General features: G+C 36.9%; 2 protein-coding genes across 5 annotated transcripts in view; one reads left to right on the top strand and one right to left on the bottom strand.

The window, feature by feature from the left end:
* The window catches only part of ASPA (aspartoacylase), a 57156-nt gene that overhangs the window by 22608 nt on the left and 13696 nt on the right, over positions 1 to 20852 (bottom strand). For 2 of the 4 annotated variants that reach the window (XM_070044469.1, XM_070044470.1), the window contains one exon: positions 3558 to 3644. The exons of the other annotated variants lie outside the window; for them this stretch is intronic. The gene's annotated coding sequence lies outside the window, so the exon portion shown is untranslated. Of the gene's footprint in view, positions 1 to 3557; positions 3645 to 20852 lie in introns of those variants that run through there. 4 annotated transcript variants of the gene reach the window in all.
* SPATA22 (spermatogenesis associated 22) lies at positions 1864 to 20055 on the top strand. The gene is made up of 9 exons (XM_070044471.1): positions 1864 to 1904; positions 3264 to 3379; positions 5097 to 5225; positions 7104 to 7164; positions 7304 to 7399; positions 11737 to 12073; positions 14774 to 14906; positions 16813 to 16910; positions 19743 to 20055. Exons 2-9 carry the CDS (start codon positions 3337 to 3339, stop codon positions 19932 to 19934), a joined length of 1089 nt encoding a protein of 362 aa, XP_069900572.1. The 5' UTR covers positions 1864 to 1904; positions 3264 to 3336; the 3' UTR covers positions 19935 to 20055.

Below are 20852 nucleotides of genomic sequence, written 5' to 3'. Positions count from 1 at the left end.
CACAGTGTGGTTGTCCAGCAGTCATGTAATCAAACTACTATTACTATTTTAATTTTTTCTTCCCCTGTGGTCCTATAGCTGTCATCCATCCAGAATAACTTTCTAGGTGGAAATAAATAAATGATAATCAGAACAAGATAGTGATAGAACAGCTAGGTTTATAAACTGCTAGCAAAGATTCCACTTCTGCAGTCCTTACAGATGTAGCTCAGGATGTTTCTCATAGTGGGTTTAAAGTCTTTTTCTTTCAATGAGAAATCTATTTTGGGGGGTAGATGGTGTTACATATGTGTGTGTGTACATATGTATATATCAGGTCAAAATCTGCTTCCTTGAAGTTTTTACTCATTTTTTAAAAAATCTCCTCTCTGGAACCATGAAGACAAGTTTTTTCAGACATTTTATTGTGTGAAGTCTTCTCTTTTCCAAATTAAACGAAGACCTTATTCCTTCAGACTTATCCCTTAGTTTGGCATTCAAGATCTTTTATTATCTGGTCTCAATTTACCTCTAATCCTATCTTCCAACATTCTCTTTTATTTGGCCTAATCTTCAAAGAAACTACTAATAAGTCTCATGATCTCATAGTCTTAGGACTTCACTAACAACATTCCCTTTATCTCTGGGTCCCTTCATAACTCTTCCCTTCACCTACCCCAGTCTTCAAATGGTCAGAAGGTAGGGTAACAACAAAAAATGGGCTTTGAACCCAGACAGAAGTAGAATTATTATTCCTGGCCTCCAGTAAGTACTCAATAAATGGCAGCTACTGTTATTAAATAAGGGCTAACATTTATTGAGCATTTACTGTGTGTCAGAACTGTTCATTTTCTCTTTTAGCATCTTCAGGGCAATTAAGTATTATTATTGCTATTTTACTGAGGAAGGAAATGTAGGTTTAGCGGGGGTAACGTGCCGGAGATCAAAGGGCCAGAGAGGGGCAGTCCAATGGTCGAGGGCCAGAGCCCAGGTCACTGCACCTTCCCTTTCCTCTCCAGGGTCCTAGGTCTTTAAGGTATGTACTCCTTCTCTTCCCGAGCTTGTGCAGCACTGGCCCTGCCTTCCTGACCACGCTTGGCCTTGCGGGACTGTCATCTAAACCCAGGCTAGCTCTCCCAGCCTCCTGGCGACTCCAATGCCCCGTCTGCTTGACCTCACTCAGACTCTCAGCCAGACCAAGAAAGACCCCTCTGGCCTGGCTTTGAGGCCTGTGGCTTTTTTTTTTTTTTTTTTTTTTTTTTGCGGTACGCGGGCCTCTCACTGTTGTGGCCTCTCCCGTTGCGGAGCACAAGCTCCGGACGCGCAGGGTCAGCAGCCAGGGCTCACGGGCCCAGCCGCTCCGCGGCATGTGGGATCTTCCCGGACCGGGGCACGAACCTGTGTCCCCTGCATTGGCAGGCAGACTCCCAACCACTGCACCACCAGGGAAGCCCGAGGCCTGTGGCCTTTGAGTTACCCTATTCTAGGCACACTCTGGGGTGCCACCAGCATCTCGCAAACTGACGTCTAAACCTAAGAAATGACTTTTGAGTGTGGGAACGGGGTTGGGCGACCAGCTCTGGCCTAACTTCCTGATGAAGCTGGGGCGAAGGTTGGCTGAGCAGGCTTGTCCCTCTCTGGGCAAAACTCCAAAGGGAGTGTACCCAACAGTATGAGAACGCAAGGTGAGGCGCGTTCATGTTTCCATGCCAGGGAAAAGGGGTGCGTGTCTTTCCCTCTTTGTCCACAGAAGTGACGACGACACGGCGCCGAGCCCCCAGGTGGTGGCCTCTGCGCCTGCGCCGACGGTCGTGCGCGGCGGCGCCGTGCATGCGCAGAGCACGACTTCCGCGTCTTTTCGGCGGCGGGAAGGCGGCTGGTGGTGGCTGACGCGGTGGCGGTTGACGGAGGCGAGGAACCTGAAGGTTAAAGTTGCGTGTCGTATGACAGGAGGGCCAAGGAGGGAAAGAGTCTGTGTGGGCCCTAGTTACCAAACTGCCGCGATCCCTGGGTCAGGAGAGCTCATTGGGAGAGAACGTGAGCCCTGACTGGAGCTTGATGTTTTTTCCCCAAGTAGGCCCGACGGCCTCCTTCTGAGGCAACGGTCTTTGGGGCAGGGTGTGTGCGTGTGTGCGCATTGAGCAAACTTTCTGCACATCGATGTCACCACCCGCCTTAATGTAATTAGGGTCCAGTGGGAAGCCGGAGTGGGGGGCACCTCAGGGCCCCTGCCCCCAGGGTCAGTGGTCCAGGGGAGGATGTGGCGCTTTTGTTTGCCTGAGTCTCTTGTCGTCCCCCTCTAAGCTCAGGATGTGTGTTGCGTTGGTATTTCTGGGCTGAGAAAAGGTCACATAACCTGTTTTGGTTCCTAGAACGGCATCAAGAATATTTTCTAAAGGGCATACTATATCCAGGTTCAAGACCAATCTGTGGAAACAAAGCAGGGGCAGCCCCTGACCTCACGTTTCCCAAGTTTTATTTCTAGAAACGATATTTGGAAATTAATATGTACCTCAGTATGATTTGCATTGTTACTCAGTGGTGTTCGTGTCTGTTTGTCTCATGGGGCAGAGAACTTGGGAGCAGAAATGATCTTATTTAGATTTGAATCTTACCTTTTCATGAAATAGGCAAGTATTCATTGAATTAAATTGGGATCAAAATATAAGAGGCTAAACATGGAAAAAACTACAACAGAAATTCTGTGGTAAAAGAAAAAACAAAAAAATCTTATTTCACTTGTTTAAGTTATAGAAACGGAGGGGAAACTTATCAGTACAATTATTCTGGATATTAAGTGAGGCCTTAGTCTTTGGCTTTATGTAATCCAGGGATCTCAAACTAATGGCCAAAGCAGATGATCTGCACAGTGTTTTAAAAGTGAGACACAGAATACGTTCTCACATGGCTAGTTCAATTGTGTATGTTTCCTCCCTGGCCTTGTAAGTGTGTTTGCCAGTGTTGTAGTCCCTCTCCCTCTTTGTAGATCTGGTTCAGAATTATTCTCACTGTGGATCCTTGATTCTGAGATAAATTATGTAGACTCTGTGAAAATCCACAGATGTTTAGGAAGCAAGATTATAGCCACACTAGTCTTATTTCAAACAGATTTGGAAAAATGGGCTATGCTGTAAATTCTTACTCAGAAAGCAAAAGAGTCTGGCAGAGAGTTTACATTATCGGGTTTGAAACCATAGGTTTAAACCATAATTTCAGTAATTACTAGGCTGAGAACTTGATTTTGATGTTGATACAATACAAGGTATAAATTTCTTTCTTTGAAGGTTTAGTCGAACAACTTCATGTTGTAAAGTTGGAGCGCTAAAGAAAAAATTATAGACTTTGATATCGAAGGAAATGAAGAGAAACATAAATGAAAATTCAACTCGAAATACAGCAGGTATTGACTGACTTTTATTTTTAAAATTTCTATAGTTTGTATATACTATGTAAACCTTGTATAGTATATAGATGCAACATTTTGGAAGGAACTTTTAAAAACAATGAACATATAGTCTAGCCTCTTTACTTTTTAGGTCGAAGGAAGTAAAATAACTTACGAAACACTTAGTGGCTTAGGTGGAAGTAAAATCAGATTTTCCTGGATTTACTCTTGTATTCTTTCTACAAATCCCATGTGCTTGAGTTGTTTTGTGCTTTGTAAGCTGAAAATAATGAAATTAATAATATTTTAATTTTTATTTGTGACTATTTAAAATATTTTCAGAAGTGCTTCTGTTTCCCTAATAGCTTCCCTTGACATTTCTGCTTTCCAATTTGTTAGTATAAGGACAGAGGACAAGAATGAAGAGAACTAAAGGAATGATGATAATGCACAATGAAGATAATAATAGCTATTATTTATGGGGGGTGTACTGTATTCTGGGCATTTAATTTTATGTTAATTTATTTACTCTGAGAGAGTTATTATTGTCATCCCTGTTTTCTAGATGAGAAACAAAGGCACAAAGAGGTTAAATAAGTAATTTATGAAGTGGAAGAGCCAGGATTTGAACCTAGACTCCATTCTTTTAATCACTATATTATTCTGCCTCTCACTATATGCCATATTGGCACAATGAGTTTAAGGAAACAGCCGTAGTTTGTACTTTAAATTTTAATTGAAACATGCTTTGAAGTTGTAATTCAAATTCAGACAGTCTGAGCCCACATCATTTTCCCAGCCGTTCATCAGACAGTTACCAGAATCTATATGCTCATGTAAGTGTAAGTGTTGATGGACCAACTAGAGCATGGTATAGTGGCAAGATATCTGAACTGAGAGTTAGGAAGTGTGGGCCCTATCTAGGTTCTTTCACTGTGGCAATGTGTAAGCTTTTTCTTTTTCCTCTGAGATCCCTTCTAGTTTTAGTGTTCTGACTTTTGACCTGACTTGAGATCCCAGGTCCCTCAACTGGAGGGTTTGGAGTAGTATTTATTCTCATTTGGATTTATTACTATCACTCTAAGGCATTCTCAAAATGATCCACAGAAAATATGCATTACAGACACCTGGAGTTCTTGTTGAAATTGCAGAGTTTTGGTTTCCAAAGCAAGTCGATTGAAATAAAATCTGTGAGGGTGGGGTCTAAAAACTGGCATGTTAAGCATAACCACAGATAAATCTTAGTCAAAGTAGAGTTTGAGAACCATGGCCTTAAAGGGTATGCTACCATAGTCAGAGAGTGGTTAGGGTTTTGGAAAGCAAAATGGGTCAAATTTTGGTTCTCCCTTACCTCTATTGTACTTGAAGTGTCCCCTCCAGTTGATATGGTGATAAGCAAGCACAGGAGGGAAGTAAGGAAAACAAAAAGTGGATTTGGAAAGGGTAGGGGGATGAGGGAGGAGATGGGAATTACTGCCAAACAAGAGGAATTAAGGCAGTGTCAACATAGAACAAGAAAGGAGTTTTTAGAGAGACAAACAAGGCTATTCAGGATCTTAAAAAGAGTGTAAAAAAATTCCAAATCTATAGAAATATATCTTTAATAAATATAAAATTAATGTATAGAAGCAGACAAATTCAAATCGTGAATTATTATATACTAGTAATTAGTCTATAACTAGATCTGACTATTTGCCTATTATGTACTTATTTATCGGTACATTCAATTTAGGCTGTTTGCCTGTACCACTGTTCAATCAGAAAAAGAGGAATAGACAGCCATTAACATCCAATCCACTTAAAAATGATCCAGGTATCAGTACTGCTTCTGACAGTTATGATTTCCCTCCTCTACCAACAGGTAAGAAAATAAGGTGAAAATTTTCAGAAAATAAGAAATAGGATTATAGAAAATTACCATTTCTATTTTATTATAATGGAAATAGAAAGTTTATTTTTTTCTTCTTTCCAGTATCCAATTATAGGGATTACTTGGTTCTTTCTGAACATTCCAGTATAGTAGTTTGAGTTTCCTTGTCTACAAGAGTGTCTTAGCATTTAAATGGAGTATCTTAAATCTGGAGCCTTTGTTCTAATGAAGTAGTAACCTATATTGTAAAGGTTTTTTTTTCTCTTTCAAAACACGTATAGATATTGTGACTTAAACATTTGGTGATAAAGAATGGAGAAACTCAAGTTCCTTGAGTTATAAAAATTTGGTGATAGTTGGTGATAAAGAATGGAGAAACTCAAGGATAAGTGTGAATGGGAACACGGGAAAAATGGAAGAAAGTAGACCTTAGGAAGGGTAGAAGCCCAGGAATTTCTAGTGCTTGCCCCTAGTCTTTTTTCTCTTCTTACATAATTTTTGCCATTTTTCATTTATTGGCTTTTCACTCTTTCATCCCATTGGCTTCCTTATAGCTTTGACTGGCGTGTGAACTAAATTGCTTTTGCTTGGTGTTAACATAACCTTTTAGTTCTAGTTCTCAGGGTCCATCATTGGCTGTCCTCTGTTTCTCTTGATTCAAAATCTAGAGACAGAGAGCCTCTGCTTCAGCTCATATTAAATGCGGTCACTGAAATCCTAATTTATCTTTATGGTTAGCCTCTCATATCTGAAACAATTAGCTGTGGTGGTTTGTGCTGAAAGGTCTTAATGTTTGCTTACTTTTTACTTCTCTATGGAAGAAGGCATGGACAGTCAGACAGTCTGAAATATACTTGGTACATGCTGGTTATATACATTTACATTTTTGGGGGGGCACACTTAAAAATCTTTAATAGGATTTTATGCAACTAGAATTTAAAAATCCTTGTGCAACCATAGACCTTAATCTACTTTTACATCTATAGTTATTTTGTTTTCTTCCACATTTGAGGAATTGGAAGTATGAATTTCATATTATTCTCATTTTTATGGATAAAAAATTAAAAATTCACATGGATATGCTGCATAAGTGGTCATCTTCTGTCATTTAAAAAGTTCTCTACTATTTAAAATATTTTTATAAGTAGTATGAATGATAGATGATCTTGAAAAATCACAATTTGAGTTGTTCCATAGGGAAGTGTGCATTCTCCTAAGTACTGAACTTTTCAAACTCTGACCAGGATTACTATCTGTCAGAGATATAACAAGATTCTTATATTGGGCAAGAGATAGGACTAGATCAGTGTTTTTCAAATTTTTTTTATTGATCCATTAGTAGGTTAGGAAATAACCAACCTTTTAAAAAATAAATAGAAGAGAATAAAATAGAAAAGAATAGAATAGAAAGTGTCAGTATATCATATAGTAAGAATAAGAATTGATAGTAAAATTGTTATATTCTCCCTCAGACACACACGTGCGCGCACACACATGCACACCATGCCTGTATATATTCCGGGTTTCGATGTATTTCTTGCTGTGGGTTGGGATTAAGAAACATTGATTACACTGAATTTATGTTACAAAATACAAGGTGCTATACTAGGATTGACTGTGGAAGAGATACAGATTAAACTATTACCTTGCTTAGAATACAGTGGGAAAGAAAGACATCTAAAAAATTAATAAGGCAGCCTATGACAAATTCCACAACAAAGTACTATTGAAGAACATGTCCATATATTCAAGTCCTTTTCTCCTTCAAACTTTCAACTGCCTCCCCCCATATATTAAATAAATATGAAAGAATTATTTCAAAAAATGCTCCCTATCTTACTCTTACCTATATTACTTGTATCTTTTGAGATTGGGCCTGGGAAGCTATGAATCCAGAGCTGCCTCCTTTAACGAAAACAGTGAACACAGGGTATGTGGAAAAATATATACCAATGAATGTATGTGTCTGTTACAGACTGATGTTATTCTTCTATATATATTTTATATTTTTATATTTCTCAATTGGGGAACAAATTATTAATAGTTAATAAGACGTATTTCCTTGAAAGGCAAATACCACATTCAGTTTCTCATCCCCTGAGAAGTCAAGATTCTGTGTCTAAATCTATTCAATTAAATGCTGAAAGAAGCAAGAGTGGTTGGAGGTGAGTCTACTTATGATTTTTCTTACTCTATTCATACTTCTCCTTCCCATCTCCTCCTTTAGTCCCTTCCCTCCTCCTCTATCTATTCTTCCTTTTTTAAACAGAATTATATTTAGGAAATTTATATACTTAATAACTAACTATAGTGATATTAGCTGTGTTTTATAAAAGAAGAGAACATGCCATATATAACTTTAAAAATAGGTAAATTTGGCAGTGATTATATTTTCAAAGAATACTTCATGTTATAATGAAATTTTTGTAAATATCACCATGAATTTATGATTTTGCTGTGGATTATTAATGATCTAATTGACAATAGTTAAAGAGTCAAGAATAACTGTATCTAAGTGTACTACCAACTGTAAAATAGATAGCTAGTAGGAAGCAGGCGCATAGCACATGGATATCAGTTCGGTGCTTTGTGACCACCTAGAGGGGTGGGATAGGGAGGGTGGGAGGGAGATACAAGAGGGAGGAGATATGGGGATATATGTATATGTATAGCTGATTCACTTTGTTATAAAGCAGAAACTAACACACCATTGTAAAGCAATTATACGCCAATAAAGATGTTAAAAAAAATAAATGAAAAAAAATGTCAGATATATTTAGGTATTGAGAACCAAATAGAATGCTGAGCCTTACCCCAATAAGATAATCAGCTCCCAGGTAAATAGGATGGAATAAGAAAGAAAGACAGAGAATGAAATCATAAGCATATGTTAAGATGGTGAGGGTAGGGCTTCCCTGGTGGCGCAGTGATTAAGAGTCCGCCTGTCAATGCTAGGAGATGCGGGTTCAAGCCCTGGCCCGGGAGGATCCCACATGCCGCGGAGCAACTAAGCCCGTGCGCCACAACTACTGAGCCTGCGCTCAGGAGCCCGCGAGCCACAACTACTGAAGCCCTCACGCCCAGAGCCTGTGCTCCGCAACAAGAGAAGCCACAACAATGAGAGGCCCGCACACCGCAACGAAGAGTAGCCCCCGCTCACCACAACTAGAGAAAGCCTGCGCACAGCAACGAAGACCCAATGCAGCCAAAAACAAATAAATTTATTAAAAAAAAAAAAAAAAGATGGTGAGGGTACTTTTGGGTCATTGCCAGAAATATCTTAAGTTTAATGTCTAAATAATACGAAAAAAATGAATAGATAAAGGACATGGATTATTTTTTTTAGGTTGGACTTTAGTATTTTTGGGTAAGTGGCAAACTACTGAAAGAAATAATTTTGGAAACAAAGTATTGGAAAACAACCCCAACCCCAGATCATATATCACTCATTAGTTAGTGCTTTGTTATGTTATTTTAATGATCCTTAAAACAACCCTGTGAAGTTAACATAACCTTCACTTTTTTTTTTTTTTTTTTTGCGGTAAGCGGTCTTCTCACTGTTGTGGCCTCTCCCGTTGCGGAGCACAGGCTCCGGACGCGCAGGCTCAGCGGCCATGGCTCACGGACCCAGCCGCTCCGCGGCATGTGGGATCTTCCCAGAACGGGGCACGAACCCACGTCCCCTGCATTGGCAGGCGGACTCGCAACCACTGCGCCACCAGGGAAGCCCTAACCTTCACTTTTAGTAGATGAAGATACCATATTTTTTAAAAAGGGGGAAACTTTTAATAAAGGGGTTCATACAACAAAACAGTATTTTTATTTTTAAAAATTTAGTATTGTTTTTATTACTCATGCTAGTTTCCTCAGGACCAGTCAGTTCTTTCTTCAGTACCACTGCTTCAAACTAGGCCTATTCAGTGGTTTGAGATGGTCCTCGGAGGCATAGTTCCAGCTGCAAGTGCTAGGAGAAAATGCATTCTGATAGACATTAGAGAATTAGGTAACGGATTGTAATATGGATAGGCAGCCAGTATTGGATATTCCAATTTAAAATAATAAATGATCTGTCAGACAGTTGGAATATAACAACAGAAAATCCAGGAGCAGAAGACATTTGAAAACCCAAGTAGGCAGTTAGTAATCTGCTGAAGATCTTTTAACTGGTTCTATGCTTAGGTTTAGAATCTAGGCTAACATTGCAAGATTTAGCAAATAAAAATATAGGATGCCCAGGAAAATTTGAATTTCAGATAACGGACAAATAATTTTTTAGTATATGTCACATGTAATATTTGGGACATAATTATACTAAAATCTTATTTGTTATTTATTTGAAATTCAAATTTAACTGGGCATCCTGTATTTTACCTGATAACCCTTGTCTAGAATCTCTTGAAACATGGAATTTGCAAGAGCAATGTAGACTCCTATTCTTATAGGTATTAAGCTATTAGACAAGTTGTCAAGATAGGTTTAATTTACCAGAATTAGTATACTAGACAATAAGCAAGGTGAACTGATTTAACATCTTCAAGCTTTCATACTAAAGCTCCTATAATTAAATAACTGGTCTTAGAGAAATTGGGATTGCACTTGATGGTTAAGAAATCTCAGTTGAGGAGAGGTGAAGACTTTAGAAACTGGAAATTGGGCACAACCTGGCAAATAGGTTTAGATAGATCAATAAATTGGTTTTTATAAATTTATTTATTTATTTTTGGCTGCATTGGGTCTTTGTTGCTGTGCGTGGGCTTTGTCTAGTTGCGGGGAGCAGGGGCTACTCTTGGTTGCGGTGCGTGGGCTTTTCATTGCAGTGGCTTCTCTTGTTGCGGAGCACGGGCTCTAGGCACGAGGACTTCAGTAGTTGTGATGCGTGGACTCAGTAGTTGTGGCTCACGGGCTCTAGAGCGCAGGCTCAGTAGTTGTGGCGTATGGGCTTAGTTGCTCCATGGTGTGTGGGATCTTCCCAGACCAGGGCTTGAATCTGTGTCCCCTGCATTGGCAGGTGGATTCTTAACCACTGCACCACCAGGAAAGCTCAATAAATTGCTTTTAAGGGAAGATGAAGTATTTTTTTTCTATAATAGCCTACTGTTCTTATTATAAAAATAATATAATCATTCTAGAAAAAAAAAGTAAATGGAAGAAAGTTATTCATAGTCACACTGATCCAGAGATAGCCATTAATCAATTAATTAATTTTTAAACAGAAATATCAAGGCATTTCCCCAGGCTAGGAGCACCTCCTGAACGAAAACATTGGAGAAAGTTGCAGATGCATTGTTACCGATAAGGAGTTGTAAAGCTAAAAGAAACTTTCCTAAACTATGAAAATAAAAGTAATTTCCACAGCCATGAGGAAGGAAAAAATTATGTTTCTATTCTCTCTGTTGAATATAAAATTGTTGCCATATGAAGAGGTGATTAATGTAGGAAAAAATTTTATAGAGTGTATTAGGCAGTTATTTAATGATAATAAGTTTTTCCTGGATATTGGGATGTTTGTGGTATTTATCAACTTAAAATAATTTTAAATTATTTGTGGTTATTTCTTTTCTCTTTATTTTCATACTGAATTTTGTACCTAATTTACTTACGAAAGCTCCCTAAATTATATAAGCCTCAGGTCCCATATAATCTGGTCTAGGGAACTTAAACGTTTTCTTGGATTATTTTCCCTAACAAGGTATGGGTTGCATTGTTTGCCCGCTTGTGGTACTTGTGGTATTTTTAGGAAAATTATTCAGGAATAAGCATTTGTGACTTAGACTAGTTTTTCCCTGTGGAACTCTTAACTAGCCTGCTCAGAAATTATACTTTTGATTTTGGCCTCATTAACATCATGTTCTGATGAACTGGTACAGCTCACTTAGGTTAATGTAGCTAGTAAAATGCTGAAACATATTCATAAGTAGAGTTTTTAAGCTACACAGTAAAAGTACAAAATTTCTAATCAAACAGCTGTCTACCCTGCCTATATCTATTTTCCTTGTGATTTAAAATCACTGATGAGCAATAGTTTAACTTTTGAAAATTTTACTTTGTAGAAAATTTAAAAATAAATGTATAAAAAAGGAAGCAGGGAGTTCCCTGGTGGTCTGGTGATTAGGACTTGGTGCTTTCACTGCCGTGGCCCCTGAGGGTTCATAACCACTGTCATATAAAGGCTTGTATAATTTAGAAATATACTCTATGGCACTGGACTTTGAGTTAGGAGACTAGGATTCTCTGGGTTTTGGATTGTCAGTAACTTGCTATATGACTTTGGGCAAGTTACTTCCTCCTCAAGACTCAGTTTCCTCACCAAGAGAGGTATAATATAGGGTTGTTGTGATGATGTATTTGGAATTTCTAACTGTTTAGTAATTACAAAATAGTTTATAAACCACAAATTACCACGTAAATGCAAATTTTCATTAATAATTTTCTTTCACTTAAGAAAAAGTATATAGAAACAAAATTAATACTAATTTAAAAAACAAAACTATTTCTGCTACAGAGACGGCAACAAAAATACCACTTTAAAAACTTGGGATAGAAATGATTTTAAGCCTCAGTGCAAAAGAACAAATCTAATGACAAATAATGGAATAAATTCATGTCCAGTGAATTTGGGAGCTCAACAATGGAAACATTTAAGAGTATCTGAATCTACTAACTTATCTCACCAAAGAGAAAGTGAAGTACTCACACAAACACATTCGTCAAAAATATCTGGCTCCACAATGAGAAGTCTAGACAAAAACAGTTCATTACAGGCATTTAAGCCCAGTTTTCAACAAAATCAATTTAAGAAAAAAATGTTGGATGGTTTTCCAGAAGAAAACACCCTCAAGGTAAACTTTTAAATATTATTTGCATTTTTGTATTTACATTAAAAAAATGAGATAAGTATTTAGAAAATTACAGAGATAAGAGCATTTGAAATCACTCCCCTGGTATGCATTACTTGATTAGCACAAATACCCAGTTCTGTTGGAGTAGGTATATGTTAGTGTACAAAATATTTTCTTAGAGGTTGTGAATGGCTGCTGCTTTTCAGAGTTGCTTTAGAATTTCCTACCAGGTTCTGAATTTCACTGTTTGCTAATTATTGAGATGATGATAGTTTATCCATTGCTTGCAGCAATTCTTCAAGTTCTTCATATGTCACTCTTTTTTTTTTTTTAATAGGGGTCAGCAAACTTTTTCTGTAAAGGGTTAGATAGTAAATATTTTTGGCTTTATGGGCCATATTGTCTCTCTTGCAAGTATTCAACTATACCACTCAACTCTGCTGTTGTACCTTAAAAGCAGCCATAGATAATTCATAAATTAATTGGTGTGGCTGAGTTCCAATGAAAATTTACCCAAAAAACACAGCAGATTAGATTTGGCCTGCAGGCCGTAGTTTGCTGACTTCTGCTCTGTAATCTGGTCTTATTTACTTTTACAGCTTCGTATTCCATATTTCACTAATTCTTCAATGCTCCAGCCATTTCAGACTCTTCACAGTTCTCTAAACGCACTCTAATATGACTCTGCTTCGGTTTATATTCTTCCCCATACCTGTGCCTCAGCCTTATTTCCTCTCTCCACCTCTCATTCTAGTCATTCTTTGTAAATGTCTTTCATATATGTTCTGGCTGTTTGCTATCTTCCCTTGCTCGCCACCTGGTCTAATAGATTCTTTATCCTCTGCCCTTGTCTGTGTTCTGGAAGGCTGAATGGTCCTACATAGTGCATCATTCTGGGATCCATTAGCTGGCTTCTGTTAGGAGTCAGCCAGTGGGAGTGGAAGTCCCAGGCAGGACATCAAAGGGTAGAGAGAGAAGTTGGGTTGTCCCATTCCCCGCCCCCCCGCCACTTAAGTGTTGTGTCTCAGGTGGTAGCTGTGTCCCTGCATGATGTAGCCCCTCCGTAAGTCCAGATTTCACAGGCTTGGTAATTTTATTTCCTCCTCTGTCCTTTCAGCCTAGGAGTGGTAGAAGTTTCTTATTGTTGTTAGTCTTTGAGTGCTTAAGTACCCTATGTTTATTCTGCCCATACACCTGTAAGCAGTTTTTTCAATAAGCCATCTGGGGTAAATTTTTTTTTCTGGAAATCTGACTAATATTGCATGTTCCACAGTGGTTCTTAACCTTGTTTCCTTGTACACAAGAATGATATGATAGTCACCTTAGTAACAGTGGCTCATTATGGCAGTAATCCTCAACAGGAAGCATTCATATCTTCGTTAGGTATGGGAAGAGGAGGGAAGGTAATTGTAGTTGGAAAAAAGTGTTCCATCAAGTGTTCCTGCATATGCCACTGCCCTCATGAAGGAAGGTGCCCCCTCCCCCCAAAATTAGTATCTTAGCACACTGTATTCTTAGTTGATCTTTTAAAATTTTAGTTAATTAGTTCAACTTTTATTTTTGTATGACCTTATGTCATCAGGCTTTCTTTTCCTCCCTCCCTCCCTGCCTTCCTTCCTCTTTCTTGTAGGCCTGCCTACTTTCTTGGCCTGAGGCATGCCAGTACTGGTCCAACAGGCTGGTGGGCAGGCCAGGTCCTGGTGCTCTGTGATTGCAATTAACCTCCCATTTGTGGGTTGCCCACCCTGGGGGTATGGGTCTTGACTATACCTTGTATCTTCCCTCCTACCAGTCTTGTTGTGGTTCTTTCTTTATATCTTCAGTTGTAGAATTTCTTATCTGCTAGTCTTCTGGTTTTTCTCATCAATAATTGCTCTGTAAATAGTTGTAATTTCGGTGTGCCCATGGGAGGAGGTGGGCTCAGGGTCTTCCTACTCTGCCATCTTGGCCATTCCACCCTTTTAGTTGATCTTTAAAAATGCCAAACACATTCCCATCTCAAGGTTTTTACACTTGCTGTTCACTCAGTCCTCACTCAACAACCTATTTAAAATAATAATCCCTGTCTCTTTTTATCCTTTTACCCTGTTTATTTTTTTTAATGCATAGGATATAGCAATTCTTGACATTCTGTATTTATTTTCTGAATCCCCTATTAGACTGTACAGTCTCTGAAGGTAGATAGATTGTCTGTTTTGTTCAGTACTGTTTCCTCATTAGCTATGTTTGGCACATAGTAGGTGCCAATAAATACTTTTGGAATGAATGAATGAATGAATGTGTCTGGGTTCCCTCTCAGTGTGAGCACGTTAGGGAAAGGAATTGTGTTTTACTCACCTGTGTTTATCACAGGATTGGCACATGATGCTTTAAAAATATTCAAAGAATCAACAAATGAATGATTGAATAAATGCCCATATAAAACAGAGATAAAAAGAAAAAAAATAATCCTCTTCTTGATTAATTTTCTCCAAGTGCATTCTAGTTTCTCCTCCTTTATAAAGTACTAATGATGCCTTTAATTTAGGGGAGTAACTGTACTAAAATTGTCAATAGTTCCTTTTACATATTTTACATAGTCTTTTAACATATTTTACACATTTGCCTATTATAAGGACCTAGAATCTTTACATAGAAAAGTGAATGAGTATGACGAAAAAAATGACAGGTTTTTCTAATGCCATGTTTTCATTTTTTCAGAAGGAAGCATCATTGTATCAGTTAAAGCTTAAGGAGAAAGAGAATTCTTTAAGAATTATATCTGCAGTTATTGAAAGCATGAAGTACTGGTGTGCACATGCACAGAAAACTGTACTTCTTTTTGAAATATTAGGTAGGTATACTACTTCAAAAATACTTCAGTAATACCATTTGGACAATAATTTTGAATGTTAATAGGAATACCTAGGGGATCTTAAAGAAAAATAACATTTTATAAAAGGAGATTACGGTTTATTAGGATTTTCTTCAGTTCCTGTATCTGTCATAGATTTGTGTGACATTAGATGTATTTGATTATTCATGGTAGAAGAATTCTAATTCATAATGTCAAAAATGGAAAGATTCTTAAAAGTAATCTAACCCAACCCTTGAGGTAGGTGAGGAAGTGGGGCAAATAATTAAAATAGACTTGACTAAAAATCATAATGCTAGTTAGCAGCAGAAATGGATCTAGACCCCAAGTCGTCTTATTCTTAACAGTGTTCTTTCTACTATATTACACTAAATCCAGTAGTAATTTTGTATATAAGTTAAATTATAAATCAAATATTCTGAAAGAACATTTGTGAAGAATCCTTTACTGATATGAGTAAACACCCTACAATTAGCCTGTTTTCTAAATTAATATTTAAAAGGGAGGAGAGTTTTGTAAAATGTTTCTGGAATTTAATTTTACTTAGACTGAAGAGAGAAACAAGAAGTAGAGACTCAAAACATATTTATTTCCATAGGCTAAATAAAATATTTAATTTAAATTATGAAATATTTTAAACATACAGAAAAATACAGAGAATAAATATCCACCTACCTATTGTTATAGATATCTTTGAAAACTGCTATCCATTTTTCTTCTTCTCTAGAGATAATCACTATGGTATCTTTCCTTTCCATGCTTTTATAATTTTACTCTATACATCTGATTTCATAAATTTATATATATTTATTTACTGTTTTATGTGTTTTAAAATACAGAGTTTACATTTTCATCCAGCATTATGTTTTTGAGATTTAGCCATCTTTCTATCCTGTTAGTGTTGGCTTCATCCTGAGGCTCCAATTATGGTCTCTCAAGCAGCTTCTGACTCTTCCCTTATGACATTAAGAAGATTATCAAAATTCTCTATACCACACATTCTTCCTTATACCACAGTCACATTCTTTGATAGTTTCTTCTGGTTGCTCTTTCCCGGAAACTAGCAAATGACCCCTTGCATATCATCATTTCTGTCTGGGCAACAGGCCCATCACTGCAACCCTGAGCTCTGTAGCTGAGGAAGGGGGTACATTGACTGGCTTACATCAGTCTCAGGTTACTCCTGGGTCTAGGGGTGGGGACAAATCCCATCCAAATCATATGGCTAAGAATGGCATAGGAGAGATTTCCTAAAGGAAAATCTGGGTATTATTAGGGGAAATGGAGGCTGACCTCAAAGTAACAAATGTTCACTATCAGTACCTAATAGATGGTTATTATGGAATGAATAATGGTCTCATTTGATAGTAATTTCTTGAGATAAACATGAATTATCATTTGAATTTTATAGATGAAACAGATTTGAAAGAGGTTAAACAGTTGTTCGATTTAGTAAGTTGAAGAACTGAGACTCAATTGCATGACTTCTGATTCTAATTCAATGCTTTTTTTTCATTAAACCATGATGTTTATTTGTTATACTTGTGTATTTTGTTTACTATAATGTAGTAGACTGGTCTGAGGATTTAACCACTCCATCAAACACATTCAAAGAAAAAAGCTTCAGATGGCCAGCTATTGTCAGTTGTATAAACTTTGTCATATAACCTGATCCTAGGTTGGAGAGGGCCAGAAATTTTGCTTTCCTTAGAATAAAAGTTTCAGAAATATCTTTCCCTCTTAAGATGTTTTCTTATCAATGTATAAACAAAACTATGAGAGGTTGGTGTGGGAATAGCTATTTAAATATCAACTTCTCTTTGTTAAACTTTATTTGCATTTTACCAACACTGATTTTTTCCCCCTCTATTTCAATGTTGCTTAGCTGTTCTCGATTCAGCTGTTACACCTGGCCCATATTGTTCAAAGACTTTTCTTCTGAGAGATGGGAAAAATACTCTGCCTTGTGTATTTTATGAAATAGTGAGTATCTGTTTAAGTATTCTTTGCAAAGCCTATGCCAACAAAAACATACAAATGCAGGCTATAATTCAACTGTAGTAGAAATTCTGTTAATGATTTAGTGGTACTTTCAACATTTTGTTTGGTTTTAATTATGATTTTAAAATTATTTATTTGTTCAACTAAAATGGAGGGCTGCTATATGCCAGGCGCTGTGCTAGATGCAGGGGATACAAAGTGGAATAAAAGTGGTAAATGGCTCTTTCTCTCAAAGAGTTTATAATCTCAGGTAGAAAGACGGAAACATAAATGTTACACTGCGGTATGATAAATGGTATGACAAGTGGTGTGTGCAGGGTGCTATAGAAGTAGATAGGGAGGATGGGTCAGATCAGGGGAAGATTTTTGAAGAATGTAGTCTTGTCTTAGATATTTAAGGTCTAATGAATTAAGCCAAAGTGTTGGGAGGTGGGGGAAGAGGTTGGAGGAACACAGTCTAAGGTGAGGGAGCAGCACATGTAAAGACATGAAGCTCAGATAGAGCCTGGATTGTTCAGGAAACTGCAAGTAGTTTACAATTACCGGAGTGTAGAGTTAGTAAGTGATGGGGGTAAGGGTAGTGGTTATGAACTTGGGGGAATGCAGAGAGAGTGGGCTGGGACGTAGGGAAGAGCTTGGTAACAAAGGAGGCTGGAAACTTTATAAGACTTACATACTTTGTAAAATAGTTTGGCATTAATTCTGAAATTGGGCTTAATTCTGAAATCACACTTGGATTCCAATTTGTACTCCACCATTTATTAGCTGTATGACCTTGAGTGAGCTCCTTAAACTTCTTGAGCATCAGTTTTTTAATCTGTAAATTGGGGAGACTAATTCCTACTTTGAAAGGTTGTTTTGGAGATTAGATAATAAAATATATGAATGTATAGCATCTGACACATAGCAGATGATCAAGAAATAGTAGCTGTCATGTTATTAATTTTTCTAATATCTTGAAAGCTTATTATTTTTCTTTAGTCTGATAAGTTTTAAAAAAAACTTTTATTAAAATACAACACATACAGAAAAATGCACAAATCATAACTGTACAATTCTATGAAGGTATCACAAAGTGAACATTACCAAGGTTAAGAAATAGAACATTGCTATCACCCTAGCATCCTTGTGCCTCTTCCCATTCACTCCCTCTTGTTTTCTGCCTACAAGTAACCACTACTGTGACTTTTAATATCATAAATTAATTCTGCCTGTTTTTGAATTTTATATAAATAGTATCACGTGGTACGTCTTGTTTTATGTCTGGTTTCTTTCATTCAACACAACGTAAGATTCATCTGTGTTGCTGCATGTAGCTAAAGTTCATTTATTTATATTTCTATGTACAATATTCTTTTGTATGAATATATCACAATTTAGTTTTCTGTTCTACTGTTGGTGGGCATCTTGGTTGTTTCTTGGTTTTTTTTTATTATGAATAATACTCTGTGAACATTCTTATATATGTCTCTTGTTGTGCACATGCATGCCTTTCTGTTGGGTATATACCTAGAAGTAAAATTCCTGAATTGTAGTGCATTTGTATGTTCTAATACAGTAGTTATTGCCAAAGAATTTTCCAAAGGGTTGTAACAGTTTACGTACTCACAATTAGCATAGGAGAGTTGTAGTTTCTCTGCATTCTTATCAACATTTAGTAGTCATTGTTTTTTATTTTAGCCATTCTAGTGGGTAAGTTTAGTGCTATCTCATTTCTCTCCAATTCCCTGGTGACTAATGAGGTTCAGCACTTTTGATGTTTACTGGCCAGTTAGATATCTTCTTTTGAAAAATCTGTTCAGGCTTCTTCTAATTTTTTTCTGTTGAATTATTTTTTTTCCTTATTGATTTATAGGAGTTTTTGAAAAAACTATTCTGAGTACAAGTTCTTTCTCTATTATGTACATTGCAAATATCTTCTCATACTCTGTGGTTTGCTTTTTCAGGCTTAGGAGTGGCTTCTGAGGAAAAGAAAATCTTCACTTTAATATGGTCCTTTAGCAATTATCAACATTTTCCTTTATAGTTAGTGCTTTTTATGACTGTTTAGCGAAAGAAATCTCAGAATAATTTTATTCATGACTGAGAGGATTTGGAGCTGGCTGGTCTTTTTCTGGCTCACTAGTCCCATTAGGGCACAACCCTTTTGAGTCTCCCAACCCTAAGCCTGGGGTGGGGGCGGGGTGGTTACCAGAATCTCTTTTCTTTGGGGGACCCTGGAGTCCATTTTTTCTCTAGCCCTATGAGCTGTCAGAAGCTCTGCTAAGTCTCTTAAGACTCTCAAATTGCCTTGACTGTAATTAGCAGATACCTCAGGGGGTAAAGCATCCCCAAATATCAGGCCCCATTCTGAACTCCTATCCTCTCTCAGATGGGGTCTCTGTAACTCCTCACTGCCTTTTATCTCTCTGGTGTCTATGAGGATATTTTTAAATAAATATTCTATCCAGGTGTTCTAGTTGTTTTCAGTGGGAAAGTTGGTCTGAACTACCTAGTCTGTCATCTACTGATAGTAGAACTCTGGAAGTCTAATAGAAGTGAATATTCATGTGCCATTATATTGGGAATTATTCAGTCTTTTAAGAAGAAGCAGCTCACTAGCTTGTAAGAAGCCCTACCCAAGTGAAGGGCTTCTGTGTCAGGGCACCCATTTACGACTAGCTATTATGGTCTTGTCACAGTGGGGCCCTAAATGAGGTAAGGGAATTACAGCATTTTGGAGTGATTCATATTTAGTTGATCATATTATTTAAAAAACTGAAATTCAAATGAAGTAATAAATAACTTTATTGATATTTATTTTTTTAAAAACAGGATCGTGAACTTCCAAGACTGATTAGAGGCCGAGTTCATAGGTGTGTTGGAAACTATGACCAGAAAAAGAATATTTTTAAATGTGTTTCTGTCAGACCAGCATCTGTTTCTGAACAAAAAACTTTCCAAGCATTTGTTAAAATTGTAGATGCTGAAATGAGATATTATACTAAAGTAATGAGTGAAATTTAAGTAGTGATGAAGTTTAAATAGTATAAATTAAGCATTTTTCTGTTCTTGTTTAAATTACCATCTCCATGGTTTTATGGCTACTGTTCTTCTGTATTTCACTTGTTGAATTAAAATATTTAAATCCTTTTAATGTGGAAAGAATTTTTGAAAAATAATTTTACTGTTATTATAAAAATGGTGCATTTGCTAAAACTAAAAAACCATTTCAGATAAAAATGCTCAATATAATAAGAATAGGCACATACTTATTTAACATGGGATAATAGTACATTTGAGTCAGCCTAAAAGCCAACATCAAGCTTAATGGGGAAATACAGAGACATTCACACTAAAGTCAGGAACAAGGTCAGGGTGCCCTATACTGGAGCTCCTAGTCCATGCAGTTCATTTAATTACTTCAGATATTTAGTGGGCATATGCTCTGTGCCAAGCACTATTTCATGTGCTTGTTTGTTAACAAAGCAGGTTACAAAGTAACAAAAATCTCTGAATTTATGGTATTTATATTCTGGGACCCATAGAATACATTAGACAAAAGAGAAATATTTGGGGTATAATGATTACTGCTATTGGTAGATGATATAATTGCATATATGGGAAACCTAAGAAAATCAACCAAGAAACTACTGTAAAATGAGATAATTTGGTAACGGCACTAAAATAGAAAACTATTTTAATATGCAGAAATCATCAGTAGGTGTTATTTATATGACCCAAACCATTAGAGTGTGAAATGGATAAAGATATCATTTAAAAAAATATCTAAGACTAACCAATACTAAGTGATAAATGTGGAAAGTATATGAACGAAACTTTAAAATACATACTAATGAAGGACACAAAAGAAGACTTGGACAGATGGAAAAATAAATCATTTTCTTTGATAGGAAGACAAAGATGTTGATTTTTCTAAAATTA

This window comes from Globicephala melas, chromosome 20, assembly GCF_963455315.2.
Source record: "Globicephala melas chromosome 20, mGloMel1.2, whole genome shotgun sequence".
Classification (NCBI taxonomy): domain Eukaryota; kingdom Metazoa; phylum Chordata; class Mammalia; order Artiodactyla; family Delphinidae; genus Globicephala; species Globicephala melas.
Note: the sequence above shows the minus strand (reverse complement) of the source record. Positions and strands in the feature narration are given on the sequence as shown.